This window comes from Neurospora tetraspora, assembly GCF_033439725.1.
Source record: "Neurospora tetraspora strain CBS 560.94 chromosome Unknown B0H65scaffold_8, whole genome shotgun sequence".
Classification (NCBI taxonomy): domain Eukaryota; kingdom Fungi; phylum Ascomycota; class Sordariomycetes; order Sordariales; family Sordariaceae; genus Neurospora; species Neurospora tetraspora.
The window spans coordinates 1,001,093-1,025,483 of NW_026944390.1; the positions used below are offsets into that span (position 1 = coordinate 1,001,093).

Here is a 24,391-nt window from a genome sequence, read left to right on the forward strand (position 1 = left end):
CAACGGTTTGACACCTTATAGAGATGCTTCGGTAAAAGAAACAAAAGGAGAAAAGGAGGAGGTACCTACCTAATCATGTAGACAACGTTGAAAGAGCAACAAACAATGGAAACGAGTCAAAAATGTGTTCAAAAATCCCGTCTATACCTCTACACTCATCCTACATTTAGCCATAGAAAGATATGTACTTACCTCTATACATGGGGCAGAGAGCGGAGGGTGGAGAAAAAGAAGACGACGTACGGATGCGAGAGAGATATCAAAGCGTCTGGGGATATACTGGACCATCAATTCCTCGACCGGATTAATGCACTTGGCTATGGGAACGGTAGCCAGGAGAACGAGGACTCTACGGTCGTGGGTGAGCAACTCCGATAGAAGAGTGCTGCCTCGCTTGACGGAGGATAGCAACGACAACATCGAGCCATTGGTGCCGTTCTTGTTGGTATCATCACCCCCATCGCCGTTCAACAACGGCCCCTCTTCAGAATCCTCACCAGCCTCACCAACTTCACTATCCCCACCACCACCACCCCCCTTCTCTTTATCCTTCACACCAGGCATCACTCCCAAAACCCCCAAACACCCCACCCCAAGCGGGAAATTCAGCCCCATCGCGACCTGCCTCAATGTATATTAGTCAAGACCAGGAGATTCTGCTCAGATCATCAATCAAGAGATCATCGCTGTTCATGCCAGACTTCATTCATCATTGCGTGACTGCCTCGAGCACGCAACACACGCTAACAAACTTTCCAGCATTGATCTGTACTGTAGTACGTGCTAGAGCTTGGCATTCAGATCTACTAAGCCATTTGAATCTTGGGGCCTTCGAAGAAGTGGGTGCCACTATTCCCATTCTTCTTTAAAAAAAAGCCGATCGTCCTCGAGAAGTGCGCGCAATAATAGAGGACTTTGATATAAAATTCTCAAAACAAGCTCAACGAGCCTATAGTAAGCCGAGCCATTCCCACACTCAAGCACCTTGACAGTTGCCAAGACTTCCCGAGAATTGAGCTGACGACAACTTTTTGGCAAACGGACCTTTGAAACGAAAAGAACAAGACTTCATTTGCCCATATCTCCACCACATGAGGGGATGAAAGAAAACTGATTCTAGATTCAACATCAGCGTGCTTGAAACTATCAAGATAGCACTCTTTCTGATAGGATAATTGAGTTTCTTGATTTTCGTCTTTCGTTTCGATGGTCCGTTTGTTAAAAAGTTGTGGTCAGCTCAATTCTCGGGAAGTCTTGGCAACTGTCAAGGTGCTTGAGTGTGGGAACAGAGCCGAGCCGAGCTGGCCTCCATGTGGGGACGAGCTAGAGCCGAGTTAGACCTCAAGCTCAGCTCGGCTCGGCTCATTGGGAGCACTGATCCAAACTGCTTTGGGGGGACGACGGATAGTGGCTATACTTTTTGAAGTCAACATATGCACCTTAAAGTTTTTGGTCACAACTCCAGGTGACCGCTTTGCCCTGTTTAGCGCAGTGCGGCTGAATAGGTAGGTCCCCGAAGAGTTACGCAATAGATCTTGTTAGATGTGACGGTGCAGAATTGATTGATTGAAGAGTGTGTAATTAACTCGCCCAGAAGGTATGGGGGGTGCTGGGGTAACCTAGATATGCCTAGAAATCAAGCAATATTAGGCGGCTGGAGCGCTAACCTCTATATGGTATGGCTAAAACCACCCTTGAATCTGACAGATCTTGCATGCGCTAATCGGGTTTGATCTGAGATCGACGACCGGGGTGGATCGACCCAAACCTCTGGACCCTGACGAAATCATCCAATATCCCAGCTCGTTGACGCATCGTGGTCGGAGTAGAAGCCTGAAGCCTTCAGATTTCAGAAGTCTCCACGACAATAGAAGATGACCCATTTTGCTAAACTGCTTGAGGGATGGGCGGCGCACTGGGTGGATGCCTTGGCTGTGCACAACTCTAGAAGTCTTCCCGTCCCAGAACGAAGTCTTCACGCGCACGCGAGCCGATCACGCCCTTCGATTGGTGGATGCGTGTGGGAGGAGCTACCGTGGTGAAGGTGTGATGTGTTGAAACCTGCATCTCGTACAGGCCCAAAGCTATCCGGAAAGGGCAAAGCTGAAGAGAATCGTGGAGCTTGAAGATGCATCGTTGAGAGCTGAAAAGTCTGCTGGCTTCAAAAAGCTCAACTAGCTCCAGGGCGCCGGAGAGACAGCATGGTGAGTGGCACTGGCGATGCGCTCGAGGGAAGACAAAGAAGATGAAGGAATGAAGTTGGTAAATTTGGTGGTGGTGGCGCCTGGCATAGTTGAGGTCCTTCCGGTTTTGCTTGGGATGGACAAGGGAAAGAAGCACCCAAGACTCTTCTTTCTTCAGGTCGTGTCAGAGTCTCGGAGCTGCCCTGTTGTGCGTTGACAAATATTCCTCCATTCGACCTCATTCCTCAAAAGTGGAGGCCGGGATGACTGAAGATGTCGTCAACATCAACCACACCATTCATCACCACGCTACAGCGGATCAAGATTCTGCGGTTGCCTCATGTAAACAGGTAGCATGCCGCGAACAACCAGGGGCCAGGATCTCTGAGACATCCCCGTGGGTGACGAGAGAATCTTAGGTGAGCTTGGTGACACCTTCAGCATATCTTTGCCGTATGGAGAAGGTAAGGTCAAGGTGGACGCTTTGCAGCGGTTGTGGACTGATACTAGGCGTCTCGTCAGAGCACTATGTACCAAGTCACACTGTGTTTGTTTACAGCCGTTCAGGGGCATCATGAACTCTCTCGTGCCGTAGAGGTACATGCTGCCTCTTTGGGCCATGATCGGTTGACTTATAACAGAATGGTACCTTTAAGCTATCACGATTAGCTCAACTCCCTATCGGATAATCTTTCCTACCAGAATCACCCAACATTCGCCATGGACTCACCCCCATCCTCCCCTCCCCTCTCCGCCACGGGCGAAACACCATTCGCGGTAGCCCCAGACCGTCTCACCTTCATCGGCGGCGGCCACCTCGCCCAGGCCTTTGTTGATGGCATCTACGCGTCCTTCTCAACCAGCAACAACGGCAATAGCATCTGGAAACATCGCAGCAGCAGAAACAAGCCATGTCCCATAACCATCACCGCCCGACGGCCCGACCACCTCCGCCACCTCCAAACCAAATACCCCCTCGCACACATCACCCTTGACAACCTCGACCCCCAAATCTGGGAGGAGAAGCCCGAAAATAGCACGGAAAAAGAGGACTACCACCACGTCCTCTTCATCTGCACCCTCCCCCGCGACGTCCCCTCCGTCTGCCTTCAAATCGCCCCAGCCATCGCCTCCATTTCTTCTCCAAGCGCAAGGCCGACGATAGTAACCATGTGCCCGGGGATCTCCGTGGCGCAGCTGCAGAGCTGGTTACCCGCCGGCACGCCGATAGTGCGGTCGATGCCGAACCTACCTGTTACCGTGCGCGAGGGGGCCACGGGATTGTTTCCCTGCGAGAATGCGAGACGGGGAACCAAAAGAACGGTCCAGGTGGTGAGGGACGTGATCAGGTTGGTTAGTCCGGCGGCGGTGGTGTTGGGGAGGGAGGAGGAGTTGGATGTTGTTGCTGCTATTTCTGGGTAAGACGGTTTCTTTTTTTTTTTTTTTTTTTTTTTTTCTCTTTCTGTTTTTTTTTTCTGATCATGAACAACGAACGTGAACGAGAAAACGAATGGCTGACATTTTGAGGGGGACTTACCAGATCCGCACCGGCACACTTTTACTTTTTAATCGAATCGCTCGTTGCCGCTGCCGAAACCCACGGTCTAGACCCCGAGACGGCGCGCGAGCTGGTGGTGCAGTCGTGCTTGGGATCGGGCATGTTGTCGAAACGATACTGCGATAGACCAGTTTCGGTGTTGAGGAAAGAGGTGTGCGTGCCGGGAGGAAGCACGGAGAAGGCGATTAACCATATGATGGATGGTGGGTTTCCGGGCTTGGTGGGGGAGGCGGTGACGAGGAGTTGGAGGGCGAATAGGGAGATGAGTCGGGTTGAAAGGAATTAGAAAGGAAAGTCCTTGGGGAGTATATGATAATGTAAAGGCATTGTGCGGATGAGGATAGTAGGATAATGGCATCCACTGATTGATGACTGAATGACTACCTTACCCAGTGTCGGTGAAAGAAAAAAATGAAATGCCAGGCTTTACCAAAATCAAGTCCTACACCATAAGCCATAAGGTTTCATCGTCAGAGCAGAGAAAGTAAATGGTGCACGACAAAGTGCCGCTGATTTCCTGTATTTCTTCCAGACCGCGGGGCTTTCTCCCTCTTCTTCTCTTCAAAGTTCAACCTCCAATCAACTACAATTTCACCACTTTGGTTGGTTCGCCTCTTACCGGTCTTTACCCCGGGGTAGTAAGCCGTGTATAACTGGTTGAGACACCGTTCATATCAAGGTACCGTACATAGAAATAAACCTACTACAATCTCGTACAATAAAAATCAACTACTTATATAATAAACGGCTCAGACAGGTGGCAACAACTAACAATACACTTGGTTAATAATTATAGCCGTTTGTGCAATCAACAACTACATTAACTAACTGTTTAATAATTCATTAACTAACCAAAACAATCATTAAACAACATAAATATTCACGGTATCAACTGGTAATAGATACAACGGCGGTTATATAATTCACTAAACCAACTAATAATCGAATAAACTGGATTATAATCGATATATTTTTTCACTAATTAACAAAAGCACCAATTAACAAAAAGACTAATTATTAGAAAAACTAATTAATAATACTAATAATTAATAAGAAGACTAGTTGAAAAGAACACTAATTAACAACACTAATAGTTAACAATACCAATAGTTAATAAAAAAACTAGTTAATAAAAAGACTGGTTAAGAACATCCATAGTTAATAAGAGAATTAAGTAATAAAAAAGATTAGTTGAAAATATCCATAATTAATAAAAGAACTAATTAATAATACCATTAATTAATGAGACTAATAGTTAATAAGAGAATTGGTTTATAAGAGAATTAATTGAGAATACTAATAATTAATGAAAGAATTAGTTAATAAAAAGATTAGTTAACAAAAAGACGGATTAATTTAATTAACCATTACTATAAAAAGAAGTTTATAAAATCTACTTAATTTTTCTAATAAAACTAATAAGCAGCTTACGTCAAATAAACGGTTCACACAAAATAAACTATAGGATTATCTATACGCAACGTTACATATAGATTATAATCATATACCGTTATATAATTAATACGCCGATACTATATATATTTTAATTTGAATACCGGTACATTACCCGCGTAATCCCGTACCTACTCCCGTTCCTCCCGCCGCCTACATACCCTAGCTCCAATCCGCTCGAATCCCGTCCCCGCTCTCCTACTCCCAACTCTAATCCGTTCTCGGCTCCCAACTCCCAACTCCCACTCTCCTCCTCCGCTACTTTACAATAATTTAATAACTATATAACTAATATTATAGTATTATTATAACGGGAATAATCGCGGCGTAATTCAATAAACATAATCATATTCACCGAATTACGTACTTATAATTAATTATATTCTAACAAAAATAGTAAAAGAATAGATATTAAATAAGTATTATACTTACTATATAAAAAAAACAAAGTTCTAATTATAAATAAACTATAAAGAAATAAATTAAACAAATTATTCACAATATTATCGAATATTTTAATAAATTTTATTTACTTAAGTGAATTATACTTACTAATCTACAAATAATAGTTAACTCTCTAGAGTAAACTCTATTCGTTCGTTTATCTATATTTATCGACAGCTATTATCGGATATAGTAAATAGCACTATATATATTTCATTACAATTTAATATAAATAGTCTGATAATCTCCTACTAGGACTCCTCGTGCGTAACAATTATATTAATATTTATACCGTTTAATTTAACTTTTATATAAATAAAAGTTCCGTTAGCGGCTCGTAGCTACTGGCAATAACCGGTTTTACAATAAAGAATATAAATTCCAATTTACCCAAATATATTCTACTTCGTCAGTATATAGCCGATACTCCTATAATATAATATTAATTAATACTATATACATGAAGACTACAGAAGATTATTTAAACAATTCAACAAATTCCGTCGTACTTATTAATACGTACTAATCTCTATATTATATATTATAATATATTCTAAGTGAGCGCGTTTAATAATCTTATACCTAAATTCATCGACTTATTTATATATAATATAAACGCCTCAATAAAAAACGCGTCGGCGGCTAACGGCAATACTATATAAAATATTTAATAATTAATACTATACCTATTCTATCCTTATAATTTCTAAATTATACTTAGCTATTATTAAATACTACTTTCTTCTACTATTTAATTATTCGATTGCCCGTTACTATAATATTCCAACTATACTCTTCCTAATATACTTAGCGCAATATCTATTTAAAAGCCAATAATATTTTCTATTTAAGAATAGGAAGGTCATAAATAAGGTATACGTTCTTTTACAATTATATTAATATAGAAATATCAATACATTTATTGTTAAATATAATACCAATAAATTTAAAAGGGTTGTTATTATTGTTTATATTATTATGTTTAATATCCATTATATATATTAAAGAAATCTTTATAAATATTATTAATACTAATTTTGTAAATTAGCGAATACGAATAATTATTTTAAATTTATTATCCTCGAAACCGCCAAATAAAAAGAAGCGAATTATTTATATAAAGTTCTCATATAATAAATAATCCCTTTCCGGCTTACAATAGTTCTACTTAATAATTATACTTTTCCAAACCTTATCGTGTATACTATATTAATATCTCTCGATTATCACCGGCCATCGTAGTAAAAAATATACGCTGTAGCGTACTAAAATACTCAACTACTTAATATATTATTATATTTATATTAGAATTTGACTATATATATTATTATAGCCAATTACAAATACGATATATTACGTTAATATAGTATTATAATTCGGCTATATAATTCGATAAATCGGAACGCTCCGTTCGTTAGTACAATATCCGAACTTTATTACTACTATACCGGTAGCTCGCTACCCTTATATCAATATATAAATACCGAAAGGGGTATAGAATAAACTACGCGTATTCGATTATTCTATATCCGGTATCGATTAAGCAAAAATATTAAATGTAAACTATATTAATAGCGCGCCATTATATTATAATATCGATTATAAAAAACGAAAATTAATTTATTTGTATTTCAATTCGTTAAATAGTATTATTAATAATAATACAAATTTATATCAACGAAAAATATTGAAATAATAAAATCTAACGTTTATATTTAGCCAGGCGCCTTACTAATAGCATTTAATTACTTTTTAAATAATAGAAAGTATGCTGATATTTATATTATTAGTAATAATATTATCTTCAATAACGAACGCAATACCGGTTGGCTTATCGTCCGTAATACTAGTTAGTTTATTGTCCGGGGCATCGTTTATAATTGACGCTACGGGTATTATTATATAGGAATTAATTTAAAAACTAATTTATAATCTAATTAATACTATATTACGCCTTAATAGTCTAGCGTATTGACAGCTAATATTTATAATAACACTACCTAATTTAACCTTGAATATCGAACGAATAAAGGCTTTATATAATAATTAGTACAGTTATTTATTTATCTTTATCGTCGTTATAAAATATCGATAGATCCATTATTTAAATATAAATTAGATAATTAATAATAATTTATTCCCTTTTATAATTTAAATATAAATTAGTATTAAAATATCGATAATTAATATATAAACTTTAATACAATTAGCAATTATATAATTTTATAACGATTTGCTATTATATAAGGTATTACAATTAAATATATTGTTTATCTTACGAATAAACAATACCTTTAAATTAGTCTTTTAAAACTATAATAAATAAATAACCGTTATAAAGATTAATTATCGAATATATCCTTATAAATTATATATTTTATAATTACCCGGTGGTTATAAATGCTACTAACCTAGGTAGAACGGTATTTACCATAGAATACAAAAATATTTAATAATAGAATCAGCCCTTATTACTATATTAATTAATATTAAATATATATTATAAATTATACTATTAAAATTTAAATATACTAAATCACTAAGTCGACCGCGGATTAGATCTAACGCTGGTATAATCTAATAAACGGCAAGGAATTAAATAATAATATTATAATCGGTTCCGAACGTACGCTTCTTACCGATTTTTCATATACCGTCTATTCTCTATTATAATTGTAATGTTTCAAAATGATTTCGAATAATATATATCAAATTGAAATTACTACGTTAATTCGAAGGCACTTTTTAATTACAATATACAAAATTAGCTACGAACTTAAAAATACTACTATTTGTATTCTATTAAAGTATATCGCTAATAAATGCTAATAGCGGCCCGTAAAGTAAGACCTACTAAACTGATAAATTAATATTATAAACTTCGTAATATAAATATTTAATATTAACCTACTTACTACGTATAGTAACAATATATCCCCTATTAAACGCTATTAATAATTCGAAGGTTCATATTATTGTGTAAAAATTAGAAATATATAAGCTTAGTGTAATAGAAAATACGTTAATCTATTTAATATATTTATATTAAAAAACCGTTACTACTTAAATATAATAATCTATTAATAATTTAATTATTACTTAATATAAACCAAAGCTATTATTATAGTCAAATAATAAGAGAAAACAAATTTTCCTATACTTTTAGCAAACGGAAGCATCGATTAACCCCTACTAACTAAATTATTAAACCTCGAATACGCTGGGTATTAGCAATATTCTATATACTAATAATAAAACTTTATTAATATTAAATAGTGCCCAACAAACGTATAACTGTAGTATATAAATAATATCGTTATAAAATTTCATATAACTACTAAATAAATAATCGAATTTAATATTTACTAATCTACGTCTACGGACTTTCTTCGAGTCGATATATTCTATTAAATTTATTACCAAAATTAATTCCCTAAATATTATATTATTAACCGTTATTAAATTAATAATAATATTTTTGTTTATAATTGAATTAAATATTATCCGGATAATAATAATACGCGAAATAAATAATATAATATTACCCTTATTAATTATATATACCGTAAATAGAATTAGTAGTACACTATTACTAATTAATATAAATTAAAGAATACTTAGGAACTTCGAAGAATCACGCTAGTTCTAGAATATACCCTAAGTTTAGTTATAATAAGATTAAAGAGGTGAATTCCGTCTGTAAGGCCTATATTTAATATATATATATTCAAATTCGATAATATCGGTAGGGAAGATAGGTTCTAGTACTAGTACCGATATTAGTACCGATACTAGTGCTAATACTAATACTGATACTAGTGCTAATACTAATATAAATACTAATATAAATACCAGATAAAATACGAATTTACTATTCGTTGTACGAATAAAGCCCGCTCATTAGTTACTATACTATATTTTAGAAATGTTATTTACTAAATTAGTGAAACCGAAATAAATCTTCTTCTAAAGACTATTAAATTAGAAACGCCGGCGATATAAATTAATTAAGTCGATAATATACAAAGTTTAAATAGGGTTTTCACTTGTTAATTTATTGATAGCCTAACGAAATAACAATATTCAAATTAAATTTAGGGTAAACTATTTAGCGGTACGTATTTTAATATATATAATATAAATTCGCGCATATAGCGTTTTAGGGTTTCTAAACTCTAGAATATATTATCGATTTCAATACTATTAATAATAAGTTCCTTCTTTAATAATTTTAATAAATTAAATTGCATAGCGTATTATAATTTCGTTACTACTTGGTTAATATATATTAAGCCCTATCCAAATTGGAAATCGAATATATTATACTAATTATGATTAAATACTATAAGCTCGGACCTAATAAACGGGATATGATATAGAATTTCCGGCTCAGCGTCTATTTAAGTAGCTATAATCAATGCTCCTACGCCGGCAATATTAGTGTTTAAAAATTCCTCTACGGTCTCTTACATATCCTCGGCTTCGTTATCATAATCGTCGACGGGGTCGAAATATTCGATAACAGCAAGGAGGTCGATATTATCGTCATTATCGTGTTATAATATATTATCGAATTAAGAAATACCGGTTGTATTACAGATTAGCCTCTATACTAATAGTACAAGGGCACAGTATGGGTAAATCGAAGGCAAAGCTAAAATTCCATCTATAACAGAAGATTTTAAATAGGGGAAAGAAGAGAGGAAGAAAACTAAGTATAAGCGTATAGACCCAAATAAATACCCTAATCGTATAAACGATAGCGGAACCTATATACGGGTCGCTATTAGCTAATTCCTTTATTCATATCCCCTTTACTTACAGGATAAACCCTATACGTACTAAAATCCACCCTACAACTAGTTTTAGCATAGTTAATTAAATAACTTGTATTCCCTAGACCGTACTATACCTAGAATCCTCTATATACCTTATTCTAATAATTTTATAAACCACTTCGTATATAGTACCTAGACCCAATCTATTAGCGCCGTTATATTACCCCTCCCTATATAAAAAGTTCGTTCGCGAATTTTACTAAATAATTATACAAAACGTTCATTTCTTCCTTATAATACGCCGTAAACGCCTTAATCCTTCCGCCTTGAAATACTCGTCGTTATTATACTACTCCGTATCCTTATTAAATTAATTTATTAATCGCCGGAATAGGCCCGGGGCATCCGGGTTAATTTCGTACAAGTCCTAAAACGCCTTCGGTACATATTTAAAATTAGAAGCGGGGTACTACTCTAAGTCGGGGTCCTAACCTCTCCAATCCGCCTAGTAAAACAACTTTTCGTTAACTACTTTAAATACTATAACTTTATTAACTTCCTATTCGGGATTTCCGTTTTCGTCTATATTAATTAGGCCGGAATATTCGAAAACTTATTCCGGGAATACGTCGTTATCGTACTTTCGTAAACAATCCATATAAAAAACATTAATACTTTTCTAACTTTTTAAAAATTTTAAATAGTAAAAGTACCCTATTTCTTTTAATAATCTTATAATAATTACAAGTATTAGAAAAATCTAGTTTATTATTAAGTTAAATCGTTATAAATTAAAACTTCTTAATAATAATAATCCTATCGCCTAATTCAGAATCGGATTCCCTCCACTTCTTATTAACCTACACTACTTATTATTCTTATACCTTTAATATTATCTCCTTAACGTACTCAAAATACCCCTAAATATCCTAGGCGTAATCTTATACCTATTTCTAAGTTAATTACCTTATTTATAATATATTAAGGTCTTAAATACGGGCGTCCTAATTGAAAAGTATCCTTATTGGGTATCCGAATATAATTTTATAAAGAAATAGGCTTACACTATCTTATAATAAATTATTCTATATAATATTTAGGGCGGGAATAGCCTTAAACTAATCGTTTCAATGGTAATTAATAAATAATCGAAATCGCTAATTAATATAAACGTTTATTGTTTCCGCCTAACCTACTATTTAACTATATCCCGTGGTAATTAATTTCTACTTTATCCTAATTAATTTTAATATTTCGTTAGTAAATACGAACGTAAATTACAGTCCCCTATCCGAAATTACTTCCTCTAATATATTATAAGCCTAATAAAGCCCTTCGTAATATATTAGAACGGCGTCGCGAATTATAATATTCTCTATATATAAGGTAACCCAAAATAATTTTAATAAATAATTAATTATTACTAACGTATTATCGAAATTATATTTATTTTTCGGCATCTTTTTAAAATTTATAATAATAAACATTTACTTCTAAACTAGCGGAAGAATCGAATAAAATAACTCTGGTATCTTATTTTTAAAAATGTTATTAATTTTATATACTATATAATTCTTAATAAAGTAATTAATATCTCTAACTATCCGTAATTACTAATATTATATTTTAAAAACCGCCCGAGTTTTATTCCTTCCTAAGTAAGCTATAATTAACGTCGAATAAGCTTCGTTAATAATACGGGTACGCAAATTATCCGCTTCGGGGACAATTAAACAATTCTAATATATCAAAAATCTATTAATTAATATTATAAAATTAGAATTTAAATTATAAACACAAACGTAATATTTCTCTAAGGATTCATCATCTCAATTAACCTTCATAAATACGTCTACTAATTTATATCCTTCCGGTTTAACGGGATTTAATTTATTTATATTCAAAATTATAATGAAAATTAATTCCTCTAGCAAGCCGGAAACAATAAAAATAGAAACGATAATAGAAATTTCGGTTCCGTTTTCTTTTACAGGTTTAAATATTTAGAACGTACGGTACACATCCTTCTTATCTTCCTAAATCTTAAAACCTTCGGATTTTCGGAAAAACGCATCTATTACTACATTTTTTATACTGGGCCGATACGTAATTTCGAAGTAATATTAAAATAAGAGTTCTACCTATCTAACCTATTGAAAATTAAGAAAACGCTTCGTATTAAATTATTCGAATACTTAATAATTAATAATAATTATAAATAATTTATTTTACCGGAAGTTAACGAATTCGAATCGCTATATTTAGAAGGCTCTAATAATAGCGAATAACTCTTTATTGTAAATAGGGTAATTATATTCAATACCCTATATAATTTTTAAAAAGAAAGTAACCGGGTACTATTTTCTAATATCCTCCTATAATTAGAATAATACTCCTACTAATATTCTATTGTTAATATCCGTTTTAACCTTTATTTCTATATTGTAATGGAAATACTTTAATAACGGAGCTTCTACAAATAACTTTTTAAAATCTTCGACAGCAATTTAATATTTATTAATTTAAATAAATGCCTCTCCCTTTCGTATTAAATTCGTAAGGGGACGCGTTACGCGGCCGTAATTTTTAATAAACTTATAATAGAAATTATAAAATCCTAAGAAAGATTAAACTCTTTTCAAATTAAAAAAGTATTACTTACTCCTTAATAATTTCCACTTTTTCTAAATTTATTAAAACTCCATCTCGTCCTACAATAAAACCTAAGAACTTCGTTTTTATAATATAGAATTCGTACTTTTTAAAGTACACCTATAAATTAACCTCTTTTAACTTTCTAAATACCTTTTAAACATTATTTTTATAATTCTTCAAAGTATTAAAATAAATTAGGATATTATCGATATAAGCGGTATGAAAATCGCTTAAATATTCGCCTAAAACTAAATCAATAAAATTGTAAAAACTAATTAACCCGTTAATAAGACCGAATGGTAATACTTTATATTTAAAAACTCCTATACTAATATAGAAAATAATTAATTCCTCATCTTCTAATTTTATTTAAATATAATAAAACGTTTAGTAAATATTGATTTTTGTAAATTATTATACTTTTACTACCTTAGTAAGGGTTTCTTTAATTAGCGGTAACGGGTATCGATCTTTTCGAATAATTGTATTAAATTGCCAATAATCTACGTAGAAACGGAAATTACTATTAGCCTTCTTAATAAATAAAACGTGTATTACCTATAGGGATGAACTTACCTCAATAAATCCCTTTAATAAATTTTCTAAAATATACTTCCGTATTACCTTTAATTTATTAAAGGACATTTTATATAGGAAATTATACTTAAATTCCTCTAATTAATAACCTTTATCCAGTTCGATTTTATAATTATATAATTAATATTCTAATAACGTATTCGAATCATATTTACTAAAAACTTCAATTTCGTTATAATATTCGGGAAGGACCGTACGAAAAGTTTCCTTATAGAATTCCTTCTCATTACGGAGGAGCGGTTCCTAAGCGGAGTTATTAATAATTCGTTTTTACTAAATAAATCGATCGATCTCAAAAATACTAATTAAATAGGCAGTCTAGTTATTTTTCTTAATAGAACGTATAAAAAGATCTCTATCCAATACGTATATTTAAGTAAGATAATACTTATACCAACCTATACCGTCGCGCTTTAATTAATAAATATTTTAAATATCCGATTCTTATTTTCCTTCGGCGGATTATTTTCAATAACAAGGTTTCTTAAATTCTAGAAAAAATACTATAAAATAAGTAAAATTAATTAAATTATATTCTACTTTACTAACGGGTTAAACCTCTTAAGAATCGTAGTAGGGTTATAAAGAAAATAATATAATATAATATAGCCCAATTCCTTCGTATCCTCATCCCGGGTATATTTAAAATCTTTGGGGGTAATAAGGACGGTCTTAAGTTTGAAGTTAGAAGCGGCCTCCAATTCGAAAATACGCTTCTTAATATCCTTCTAATATTAACAAACTTCATAGTAATATTAATCTTATACTTCGAAGTCGACTTCTTTCTTCTTATAATAATTAAAGAACAATGGGGGGATAGCTCAGCTGGGAAGATCTGGGCTTGGATTTGCCTTGCGGTTTCCGTGAGGTCGTGGGTTCGAATTTCGCTCCCCTCTCTTTCATCCGATCTTTTCTGGTTCTTAGATCGGATGGAATTCTCCCCTACTAGAAGCACGTGGTTAAATTTACAGGGCTCTCCCTAGTCTAAAACCCTAGGATAAAGCGACTTGGCGCTTGAAAATCTCTTCCTCATCGACGGCCCCGCTGCCTTATAGTAAATTCGGGTCGATTCTCCACCCTTTGAAAAGCAATTACCCCATTTAATAATATGATAACTACTTGCCCAATTAGCGTACGATTCCCTAGTAACTAGGGTAATACTTACCCTCGCCTTTCAACTGCAATTTTCCCTACCAAAGAAGAATTCAAAAACGACGGACGAATTCATAAGACCCCTCTTCCCTCCCCCTACCTACCCCTCAATAAAGCGCCGCCCCAAAGATAAGATGACATCCCGGACGACAATAAGAATTGAGGATGGGAGTAGAAGGGCAGACCGCGGAGGAACCGAAAGAAGCTGCTAAGGTGGTGAGAAGGCTTAGATTGAACGAAAATAGATATTAAATATAAAGAAGCGGGAGGTTTTTATCCAGTATTGGTAAATGTACGGTTTTTCCTCCCGGCCTTGACCGACGAAGGACCGTATGCCTAAATAAGGCGACTAGTTAGAATAGTCAAAGCGTGAATAAGATCATAATTTTTTATTAAAGAATAATTATCCGTCGAAAATAGATTCCATTAAAATATAATCGTTCGTAAAGCGAATAATTATTTATCTACTATTTTTTTTATCTATTCGTCGTTTATCCTTTTGAATTATTAATATATTATAATATCCTACGTCCTTTTAATAAACAAAATTAATTAAGGCGGTATAATTCTAGACTTCAAAATGCTTTAATTAATCGGAGTCCGGTTTTTATTCTAAGGGGAAAAATAAGCGGCAGCTAACGTAATTTATTTCAATATCGTACAAATTAAACTATTTCCAGCTAATAATAATATCGTACGCTATATTAACTATAATGAAGTAGTCGGGTAGCATAATTCGGTTATAAACCTTTAAAACGGCCTTAATAACTTCTTTAATACTTTAATTCGTTTTTTCTTAGTAATCGCTAATTCCCCGAATTAAAAAATTGCTTATGAATTCTATTAATAATCGTTTCTTTAATCTTTCAACAAAAGCGGTACTAATAAACGAATAACTATTTATTCCTATATTAATTAAAGTATTAAATATAAATACAAATATTCTATTATTGATTAAACTATATTAAACAAGTAAGGGTTCTCTTCTTAAGAAGGGTATTAAATTAAATCCTTCCTTTCCTTTATATTTCTATTTATCATTTTTCCATTACTCTATGACCGGCACATCCTCTAAGAAAGAATTTAATTTACCTAAGATAATTAATTTCCCTACTTGTTAACGGCTAGAACGGCCAGAACCACTAAGGCTACTTAATTACCTCCATTCTCATAAATTAAATAACGGTCAACGAATAGCAGCAATACAATCGCAACGCTCGCGTTCGAAACGCTCCTTCTCAAAATAATCGCATTTAATATAACTCTTCTCTTTATAGAAGAAATATCTACCTTTATTAAATAATCGAATAATTGCTTTATAATTATTATTTTAACATACGGCGCCTCCGCCTCCTCTACTAGTAAAGTTAATAGTAAAGCTAAAGCCAAAGCCCTTATTACTGCTATCAAAATTATTATTCTTATTAATTTTAAAAGCAATTTGATTCTTGTCGGCGATAATCTTTAATACTTATCCAAAACCGGAGCAATCTATATAATAAAATTCAAAGGAAATAGAATAATTACAATCCTTCGCCCCCATTTATTTCTTATACTCAATTAAAAAGCGTTAAAATAATTTACGCTTCTACTCGGTCTTAAAACGTTAATACTCGCCAACTATCCGAATAAATTTATTCTTAAAAAAATCGAAATTATTATTATTTTTTATCTTCAATTTAATAAAATTCTAAAGCGTATTCTCCTCCTAATTCAAGTGATAGTACTAGCGCTATAAATAGATTATAAAACCGGAATAAATCTTAATTTAATCCGGGTAAATTTCGTATAAATATAATATTAAATCGCGGTAAACGTAGTTAACTAAGCAACTCTTAACGTATAGAAACTTATCGCAATCGGTTAAATAGTAATCAACATTAATTTCGAATTTATTTTAAATGAAATTATACTAATCTTCGAAGGGAATATCGTCTTCTTTATCCTAATTATAATATTTAATAAAACCGGCTTATTTAATACTACAATAGTAGGAACTAAAATTAAAATATTCTCCGTTATCGAGGTCAATTTCGGGGAGTAAAATCAAAAAGCAAGTAGAAGCCCTAACGGGAACCTCGCTAACGTCCTTCTTAATATTAGAAAGTACCATTTTTTTAACCTTTCCTTTATTTTTATTCTTAATTACTCCTTTACTAATATTTAAATTAACAATATAATCTTTTAATCCTTCAATAATATCTTCCTTTTTTTATAAAGGAATCTTTTAATTATTAAATTATAGCGGAGGTAATAACACTATAAAAGTCCGCCAAAACAGGGACCTAATTATAAATAATCTTAAATTTAACGTTTAAATAGAAAATAAAGTAATAAAATGCCAATACTTACTCCTTCTATACTATACTTATAATACATAATAATTTAAATTCTTAAAATATAATTTAAAAGTCTCTACAATATAATTCAACGAATTTTTCCTCAATTAAATAATTAAAAAACGGGAGGTTCGAAAGTAATAGTATTTAAAAAAGAATATTAAAGATAGAATCGTATATAAATAATTTAATAAATTCTTCCATTTTTACTTTAAATCGTCAATAACTTTATACCGAATTATTCGAATATCAAAAATTCTAATATCTTCGACCGCCTAAATAATTGAAGCCCACATGCCTTTAAGAGACTCGATGTCCGGGGCCTAAAAGTGTCATGGTTCTCCACACCAGAGGTCGTGGGTCTATGGGCCCCACATCAAAGCGCGGAAGTCGCGGCGATTCTGTCTATTATAGGTTAGAATGTAAAAAAAAAATACCCGTTTTAGTAACCCCAAAAGGGAAATTCTAGCGCTAAGTAAGATATAGTTTCAATAATAATTCAAAAAGGCTATGAAATATCTTGTAATTGAGACCGCTCTCGAACTATCGCGTGTATTAAGATATAATTAGATGTAAAAGTTCCGCCTTTTTTTTCTAATTATCTTGATATCTTCGGCTATTCGTATATCCCTAGGGTAGTTGAGAAAATAACCTTTTAGTAATTTTGGTTATTAATGCAACCATTATTCCAAATACGACTATCGTATCCAAATGACCAAGTTCCTAAATAACCAAGTTCCTAAAACGATTACAATTAATACTACTCTCCAACTATTGAGTGTATCAACACGCAACTAGGTGCAAAATGTTCGCCTTGAAAATTTGATCATTTTGGTACTTCAAATAGGTGGTGTATTGCTTTAATCGTTGAGAAAAGTAGTTGAGAAAGGTAATTTTTAGTTGCAACCCAAATACGACCGTAGTTCTCAATGATTAAATCCCCAAATAACTAAGTCCCCAAATAATTAAATCCCTAAATAACTAAGTCCCCAAATGATTAAATCCCTAAAATAATTAAGTCTTTTAATGATTAAATCCCTTAACCCTAAAAATGACTAAATCTTCGAAAATGACTAAGTTCTCGAAAATGACTAAGTCCCGAGAGGGATTGGGAGCGATAAGAAGGATTGGGAGCGATAAGGGGGATTGAGTTTCTTGTCCGTGAGGCCGGCTTTGGATTAGCCGTACGGGAGCCGGGCCGGGGGGTGGCCGGGAAAAGTGGACTTACCGGAGCAATGTGGATTCGTGGGCGCTTCACTGTCTCTCCTGGGATTTGGCTCCGTCCTAGGGGAAGACTATTTTATATTAATCAAATAGGTCGAAAAACAACTCCGAGTCCTTATTATTATCTTCCTAGTTTATTATTACATTAACTAATACCTCGTCGAATAATTTCAACTAATAATATATATAATATAGAGATTTCTTATAGAAAATCGTAAACTTACCGTAAAAATATTCCTCATTTAAATAAAAACTATTATAATACTCCTTATTAAATTATATAGCTTTATACGCATTATCATTAATAATAAGGTTAATAGGCTTATACTTATCGCTAATAGCGACCTTCTTCTTAAATTTTAATTTTATAACTATATCCTCCTCTTACTTAAAATTAGGATTTAGAAAACCAGAACCTCCTTCTCCGTCGCCATCTCCGCCCTCCTTACCGAAGAAGTCGTTATCCAAAATATCCTCGTCGTAACAATCGTCATTATAATTCTCAATCTACTTAATACCTTTATAATTACCGGCGCTATTACGTATTTAATAGGGTAGTACTATCGTATAATTATTATAAATATTCGGTACTTTAAATTCTTATAATAAATCTTTCTAACTTCGTTTTTAATTTAGGATTTAATTTTCCTAAGTAATTATTAAATTAATCTAAAATAATACAAAGGCACAATATAAATAAATCAAAGGCAAAGCTAAAATTCTATTTATAATAAAAGATTTCAAATAAAGAAAAAAAGAAAGGAAGAGAACTAAGTACAAAGATACAAACTTAAATAAATACCCTAATCGCACAAGCGACAGCGGGACCCATATATAGGTCGCTATTAACTAATCTCTTTACTCGTATCCCCTTCACCTACAGGACAAACCCTATACATACTAGAATCTACCCTACAACTAGTCTTAATATAGCCAATTAAATAGTTTACATCCCCTAAACCGTACTATACCTAGAATCCTCTATATACCTCATTCTAATAATCTTATAAACTACTTCGTATATAGTACCCAAATCTAGTCTGCCAGCGCCGTCACAAATAGTTCGTCTACTTCGATATCTAACCCTACCCTATTATTCGAATCAATTAGAATCTACGTCTACACTTATTAATTCTATTATATTTAATATATACGATATTCTATAACGAACGTCGATTTATATCTTTATTAATTGGATTACCAGCTTAATCGCCACCAGGATTGAGAGGATTGGAAATATTAAATATAGCCGCCGTATCATCCAATAACGCTTCGACCGGGTCGACAATAAGAGACGAATCGATAGCGGGATTTATAGGACTAGCGGGGTCTAAATCGTCATTATCAAAATCATCATCAGAATCATTATCAAAATCATTATCAAAATCATCATCAGAATTATCAAGGTCATCGGAATCGTCGCCAGGGGGGTCTCCTTATAATTAACTTGAGCCGCCTAATTAGGGACGCTATAGCGGGCGCTAACTATTATCGTCGTCGTTATAAAATCTCTTAATAGCTGCAGCTTTATACTTAGCTATAGTATATATACCCCTAAACTTCGCAATTCGACCTATAACTACAATTCCGAATAGAAGTATCGCAATACAACAAATTCGCGTCGGTACTAAAAAGGTCGGGTAGATAATCGAATTTAATTAACATACCGTAATTTCCTCGACGAATAATAGTAGGGTAAAAGAACGGAATTAAAAACCAATAATACAATTTATATTACCAGATCAATTAAAGAATATCTCCAATTATATAATAATATTAATATATATTAATAAGCTAATTAAATACTTCAATTAATTAAATATAAATAAAAGGATATCGATTTATAAGAATAATAATAATAGACGGATAATATCGACCGCGGAGTAGAACTTGAACTTTCAATACGTTACTACAAATTAAATACCTATCCCGCTACTATTACCGCCGCAATTAAATATTATAGAAGGATTCGACAGAAGGAGCAACCGCACTATTACCGCTATAAGCTCCGTAATAATCGCATTTATAATTAGAAGTATAAATAAATTTATTTAAGTAGAATAGTTAAATAGATATTTATAGTACAATTAAATACCAGTATAACTCGCGTATTATAAATAATGCAATTCTAAACCAATATTTAAATAACGAATTTACTTAGTAAACTAATTCGAATAAACCGGCCGTAAATATCGATAATATAAGCCAACGAGACTCGGAATTATATAACTTCAAATTAACTAAAATCTAATCAAAAAAGGGGATAAAATTCAATTAATAATAAAATTGTAGCTAAAAACCGGAGCCGGAACGGACACTAAAAACTATATACCCAATTACATCACGCTAACTAACTTAAACTATAGAAAGCAAATAATTATCGTCTATATTATCTATATTATTATTATCATTTATATCGTTTATATTGTTATCCTTATCCTTATTTTTATTTTTATCGTTATTGTCGGAGGCGGAGGCGGAAGTAAAAAGGGTATAGAAAAAAGAGGGAAGAAAAAGAAAAAAGAAATGGGGGTAAGGGGGGGGTATTAAAAATCCGCGCTAGGAGGCTAACGTCTAATCTTCGTACGAACTATTAAATATATCCAATTAATACTTATTTTACCATATCCAATATTCATATTAAAAATTATTCACATCGATAATAATTAATAATTTACTTAGATTAAGTTTAATTTATTTATTACTCTTCCGCTTAGGGCTCGATTACTTACGGCCTAAACGCAAAAATAAAACTTTAAAATAATGAAAAGTAACCTCAGCGAATTTTAATTATATATTAATATTAATACTATTCTTACTTTTCCTAACATATACCTATTCAAAACTTACCCAACTTCTTAACGAAATTATCCTAATAACTTATAGCTACCAACCGCCTATTCTTATTATAATATTCGGGAAGAATCTTAACCTCCTAGCAATCCTACTCTTTGATACGAATATATAATATAACCTTATATGCTAGTAAATTGAATATTTCTAAAAATATTATATTAATGCTTATACGAAATACCACTTACTAAATAATAAAAATTAACCTTCGATATAGAATTTACTTAAAGAGCGGGAATTAATATAATCCACCCAGTTATATATTAAATAAAAACCTTAAAACAAATCTTGTAAGAAAATATTTTATCGGTACAATTACAGATATAATGCTTATTATTAAATATAACGTCGGGGTTTAAAAATACTTAATATTTAGGGCAATCGGCCTAAGTACGAATAATAATTTAAATCGGCTAATTAAATAAATATAATAATAAATAAAAAAGATATTAATAATATTTTTCGTTTCTTACCTCTATTTTATTTAAAGTTTACTATTTAACGTTCTTTTGGGCGTCTATTAGGACTTTCTTAATCTTTATTATACTCCGTAGAGTAAGGATTAATACTTAAATAAATACTATTAATAAATTAATTATATATTTTCATTAGTAAAAATTATAAATAATATATTATACTATATTAATTTATATTTCCCTCATATTATAAGAGATAGCCATAGAATAAAAAGATTTACTATACAGACTTATCCTTCAATTTATTAACCTTCGCTCAATTATGATTAATAATTTCGTTAATAGCTATTTAATCTTACAAGTCCGAAAAATTATTATAGCCGCGAATCAAAGCTTTTACCCCCTTCTTCGCGTACCTTTTACCCTTACGGGCCTATATACTAATTTACGAAGCCAAAAACTCCATTCGTCCGCCTTAATTATAATATAAATTAATTATATTATCCTACTATATACTAAACCGTAATATTTATTAACGTAGATTATATTATAGAAGTATATTAATTAGAATTTACTACAAAAAACGATTCCTCTAACTTCTTCTCGCTAGGCCAACCCCTAAATATAGCAACCTTCTTACCCTTAGCCTTCTTACCCCCAGCCTTACCTCCAACCTTGCCCCTAGCTTTACTATTATCCTCTTCCTCCTCCTCTACCTCCTTAATATCCCCCTTCTCTTCCTCTATCCCCTCTATCTTAATACTAGCCTTAATAACTTCCTTCTTATAATCGTCGAACCATTTATCGAACTCGACACTATCTTACTCCAACTTCTTCCCCTATTTTTCATTCTTTTTTTTCTAACGAACATAGTATACCCTCCTTTTATCTAGTATTATATCCTTTGTATTCTTCTTCTCCTTCTTCTTCTCCTTCTTCTTCTCCTTCTTCTTCCCCTTCTTCTTCTCCTTCTTCTCATCCTTCTTCTTATTATCCTCTTCATCCTCCTTCTCATCCTCCTTCTTATCCTTCTTCTCCTCCACCTTCTTATCCTCCTTCTTATCCTCCTTCTTACCCTAATGAATAGGAAAATTATTATTATCCGAATCGCCATTCCCACTATCATCATCCGCCAAATCAACCATCTTTAGTATTTTAGCCTTTTTACCCTTACCCTTACCCTTACCATTACTATTACCCTTACCCTTCTTAGTAGCACTACAAATATTATCTTTAATATTTTCGAACTCTTTACCAATTTTATCAATTTTATCCGCCTAACGAAACATCTCCTACTCCGCTTCCTAGCGTACTTTTTTATAATAATTAAAATTTTAATATATTATTTATCCCCCAACCCTAATCTATATATAAGGGCACAATATAGGTAAATCGAAGGCAAAACTAAAATTCCATTTATAACAAAAGATTTTAAATAGGGAAAAGAAAAGAGAAAGAGAACTAAGTATAAGCGTACAGACCCAAATAAATACCCTAATCGCACAAGCGACAACGGGGCCCACATACGGATCGCTAATAACTAATCTCTTCATTTGTATCTTTTTTACTTATAGGATAAACCCCTATACGTACCAAGATCCACCCTATAACCAATTTTAATATAACCAATTAAATAATTCGCATCCCCTAATCTATGCTATACCTAAAACCTCTATATATCTCATTCTAACAACTTTATAAACCACTTCGTATATAGTATCCAAACCCAATCCTAAACTCAATGTACCAACGCCGTTATATAACCCCCCCCCCCTATATAAAAAAGTCGTCCGCGAATCTTACTAAATAATTATACAGAACTAGAACATTATAAACCGTATTTATTTCTTCCTTATAATATATCGTAAACGCCTCAATCCCTCTACCTCGGAGTATTTATCATCTTTGTACTACTCCGTATCCTCGTTAAACCAATTTATTAATTATTAGAGCGAGCCCGAAGCATCCGGATTAATTTCATAAAAGTCCTAAAACGCCTTCAATATATATTTAAAATCGGAAGCGGGATACCACTCCGGATCGGGGTCCCAACCTCTCCAATCTACTTAATAAAAGAATTTCCCATTAATTACTTTAGAAACCGTAACTTTATTAACTTCCTATTCGGAATTACCGTTTTCGTCTATATTAACCGGACCGAAGCACTCGAATTCCTATCTAGGGAACGGGTTATTATTATATTTCTATAAGAAATCTATATAGAAAATATTAATACCCGTCTAATTCTCTAATAACTCTAAATAATAAAAATACCCTACTTTTTTAATAATCTTATAATAATTATAAATATTAAAGAAATCGAACTTATTACTAAATTGAATAATCGTAAACTAAAGCCTGTTAATAATAATAACCTTATTTCTTAATTTCAAATTAAACTCCCTCCTCTTTTTATTTGACAAACTCTATTCGCACGAGGATAAAACTCTATTCACACGGGGATGAAAATTTAATATAAGGTATAACTCGGCCAAACCTAGAGGTATCACACTAATAGTAGTATCGAATTACTTATTAAATTTTGATAGATTTTACTATATAGGCACCCGCTTCAACAACCTAAGAACTACAAAGATATTTTTAGTCCTAACTTTTAATTCTTAAATTAACTATTTTCTAACACTAAAATCTATAAGTAATTCTAAGTAACACTACGGAGGTTAGAGCTATGAAACCAAAACTAGTATCTTTGGAATCGTAGATTTTGAATAGACTTTAC

At 32.6% G+C, this 24,391-nt stretch overlaps 3 protein-coding genes and 1 pseudogene across 4 annotated transcripts; 2 read left to right on the plus strand and 2 right to left on the minus strand.

The window, feature by feature from the left end:
* Window positions 1-141: 141 nt before the first annotated feature.
* Window positions 142-615, minus strand: B0H65DRAFT_445996 (uncharacterized protein; the record flags this gene model as incomplete). The annotated part of the gene is made up of 3 exons (XM_062825781.1): window positions 142-160; window positions 193-194; window positions 244-615. 3 exons carry the CDS (start codon window positions 613-615, stop codon window positions 142-144), a joined length of 393 nt encoding a protein of 130 aa, XP_062677534.1.
* Window positions 616-2,866: 2,251 nt separating this feature from the next.
* Window positions 2,867-4,275, plus strand: B0H65DRAFT_560965 (pyrroline-5-carboxylate reductase dimerization-domain-containing protein). Its single transcript, XM_062830158.1, has 2 exons — window positions 2,867-3,601; window positions 3,724-4,275. Exons 1-2 carry the CDS (start codon window positions 2,904-2,906, stop codon window positions 4,025-4,027), a joined length of 1,002 nt encoding a protein of 333 aa, XP_062677535.1. The 5' UTR covers window positions 2,867-2,903; the 3' UTR covers window positions 4,028-4,275.
* A 10,202-nt stretch (window positions 4,276-14,477) lies between these two features.
* B0H65DRAFT_t423 lies at window positions 14,478-14,563 on the plus strand (annotated as a pseudogene). The gene has a single exon. The product of its transcript is annotated as a tRNA-OTHER (tRNA).
* A 2,228-nt stretch (window positions 14,564-16,791) lies between these two features.
* On the minus strand, window positions 16,792-17,031 carry B0H65DRAFT_434511 (uncharacterized protein; the record flags this gene model as incomplete). The annotated part of the gene is made up of 1 exon (XM_062825132.1): window positions 16,792-17,031. A coding segment is annotated over one exon (240 nt), but the record flags the coding sequence as incomplete, so codon positions are not given.
* Between the last annotated feature and the right edge of the window lie 7,360 nt (window positions 17,032-24,391).

Coding starts and splice junctions, on each gene's coding strand:
- B0H65DRAFT_560965 (XM_062830158.1), top strand. CDS start 2,904: ATGGACTCACCCCCATCCTCCCCTCCCCTCTCCGCCACGGGCGAAACA. Junction 3,602..3,723: donor GTTGTTGCTGCTATTTCTGG/GTAAGACGGTTT, acceptor GGGACTTACCAG/ATCCGCACCGGCACACTTTT.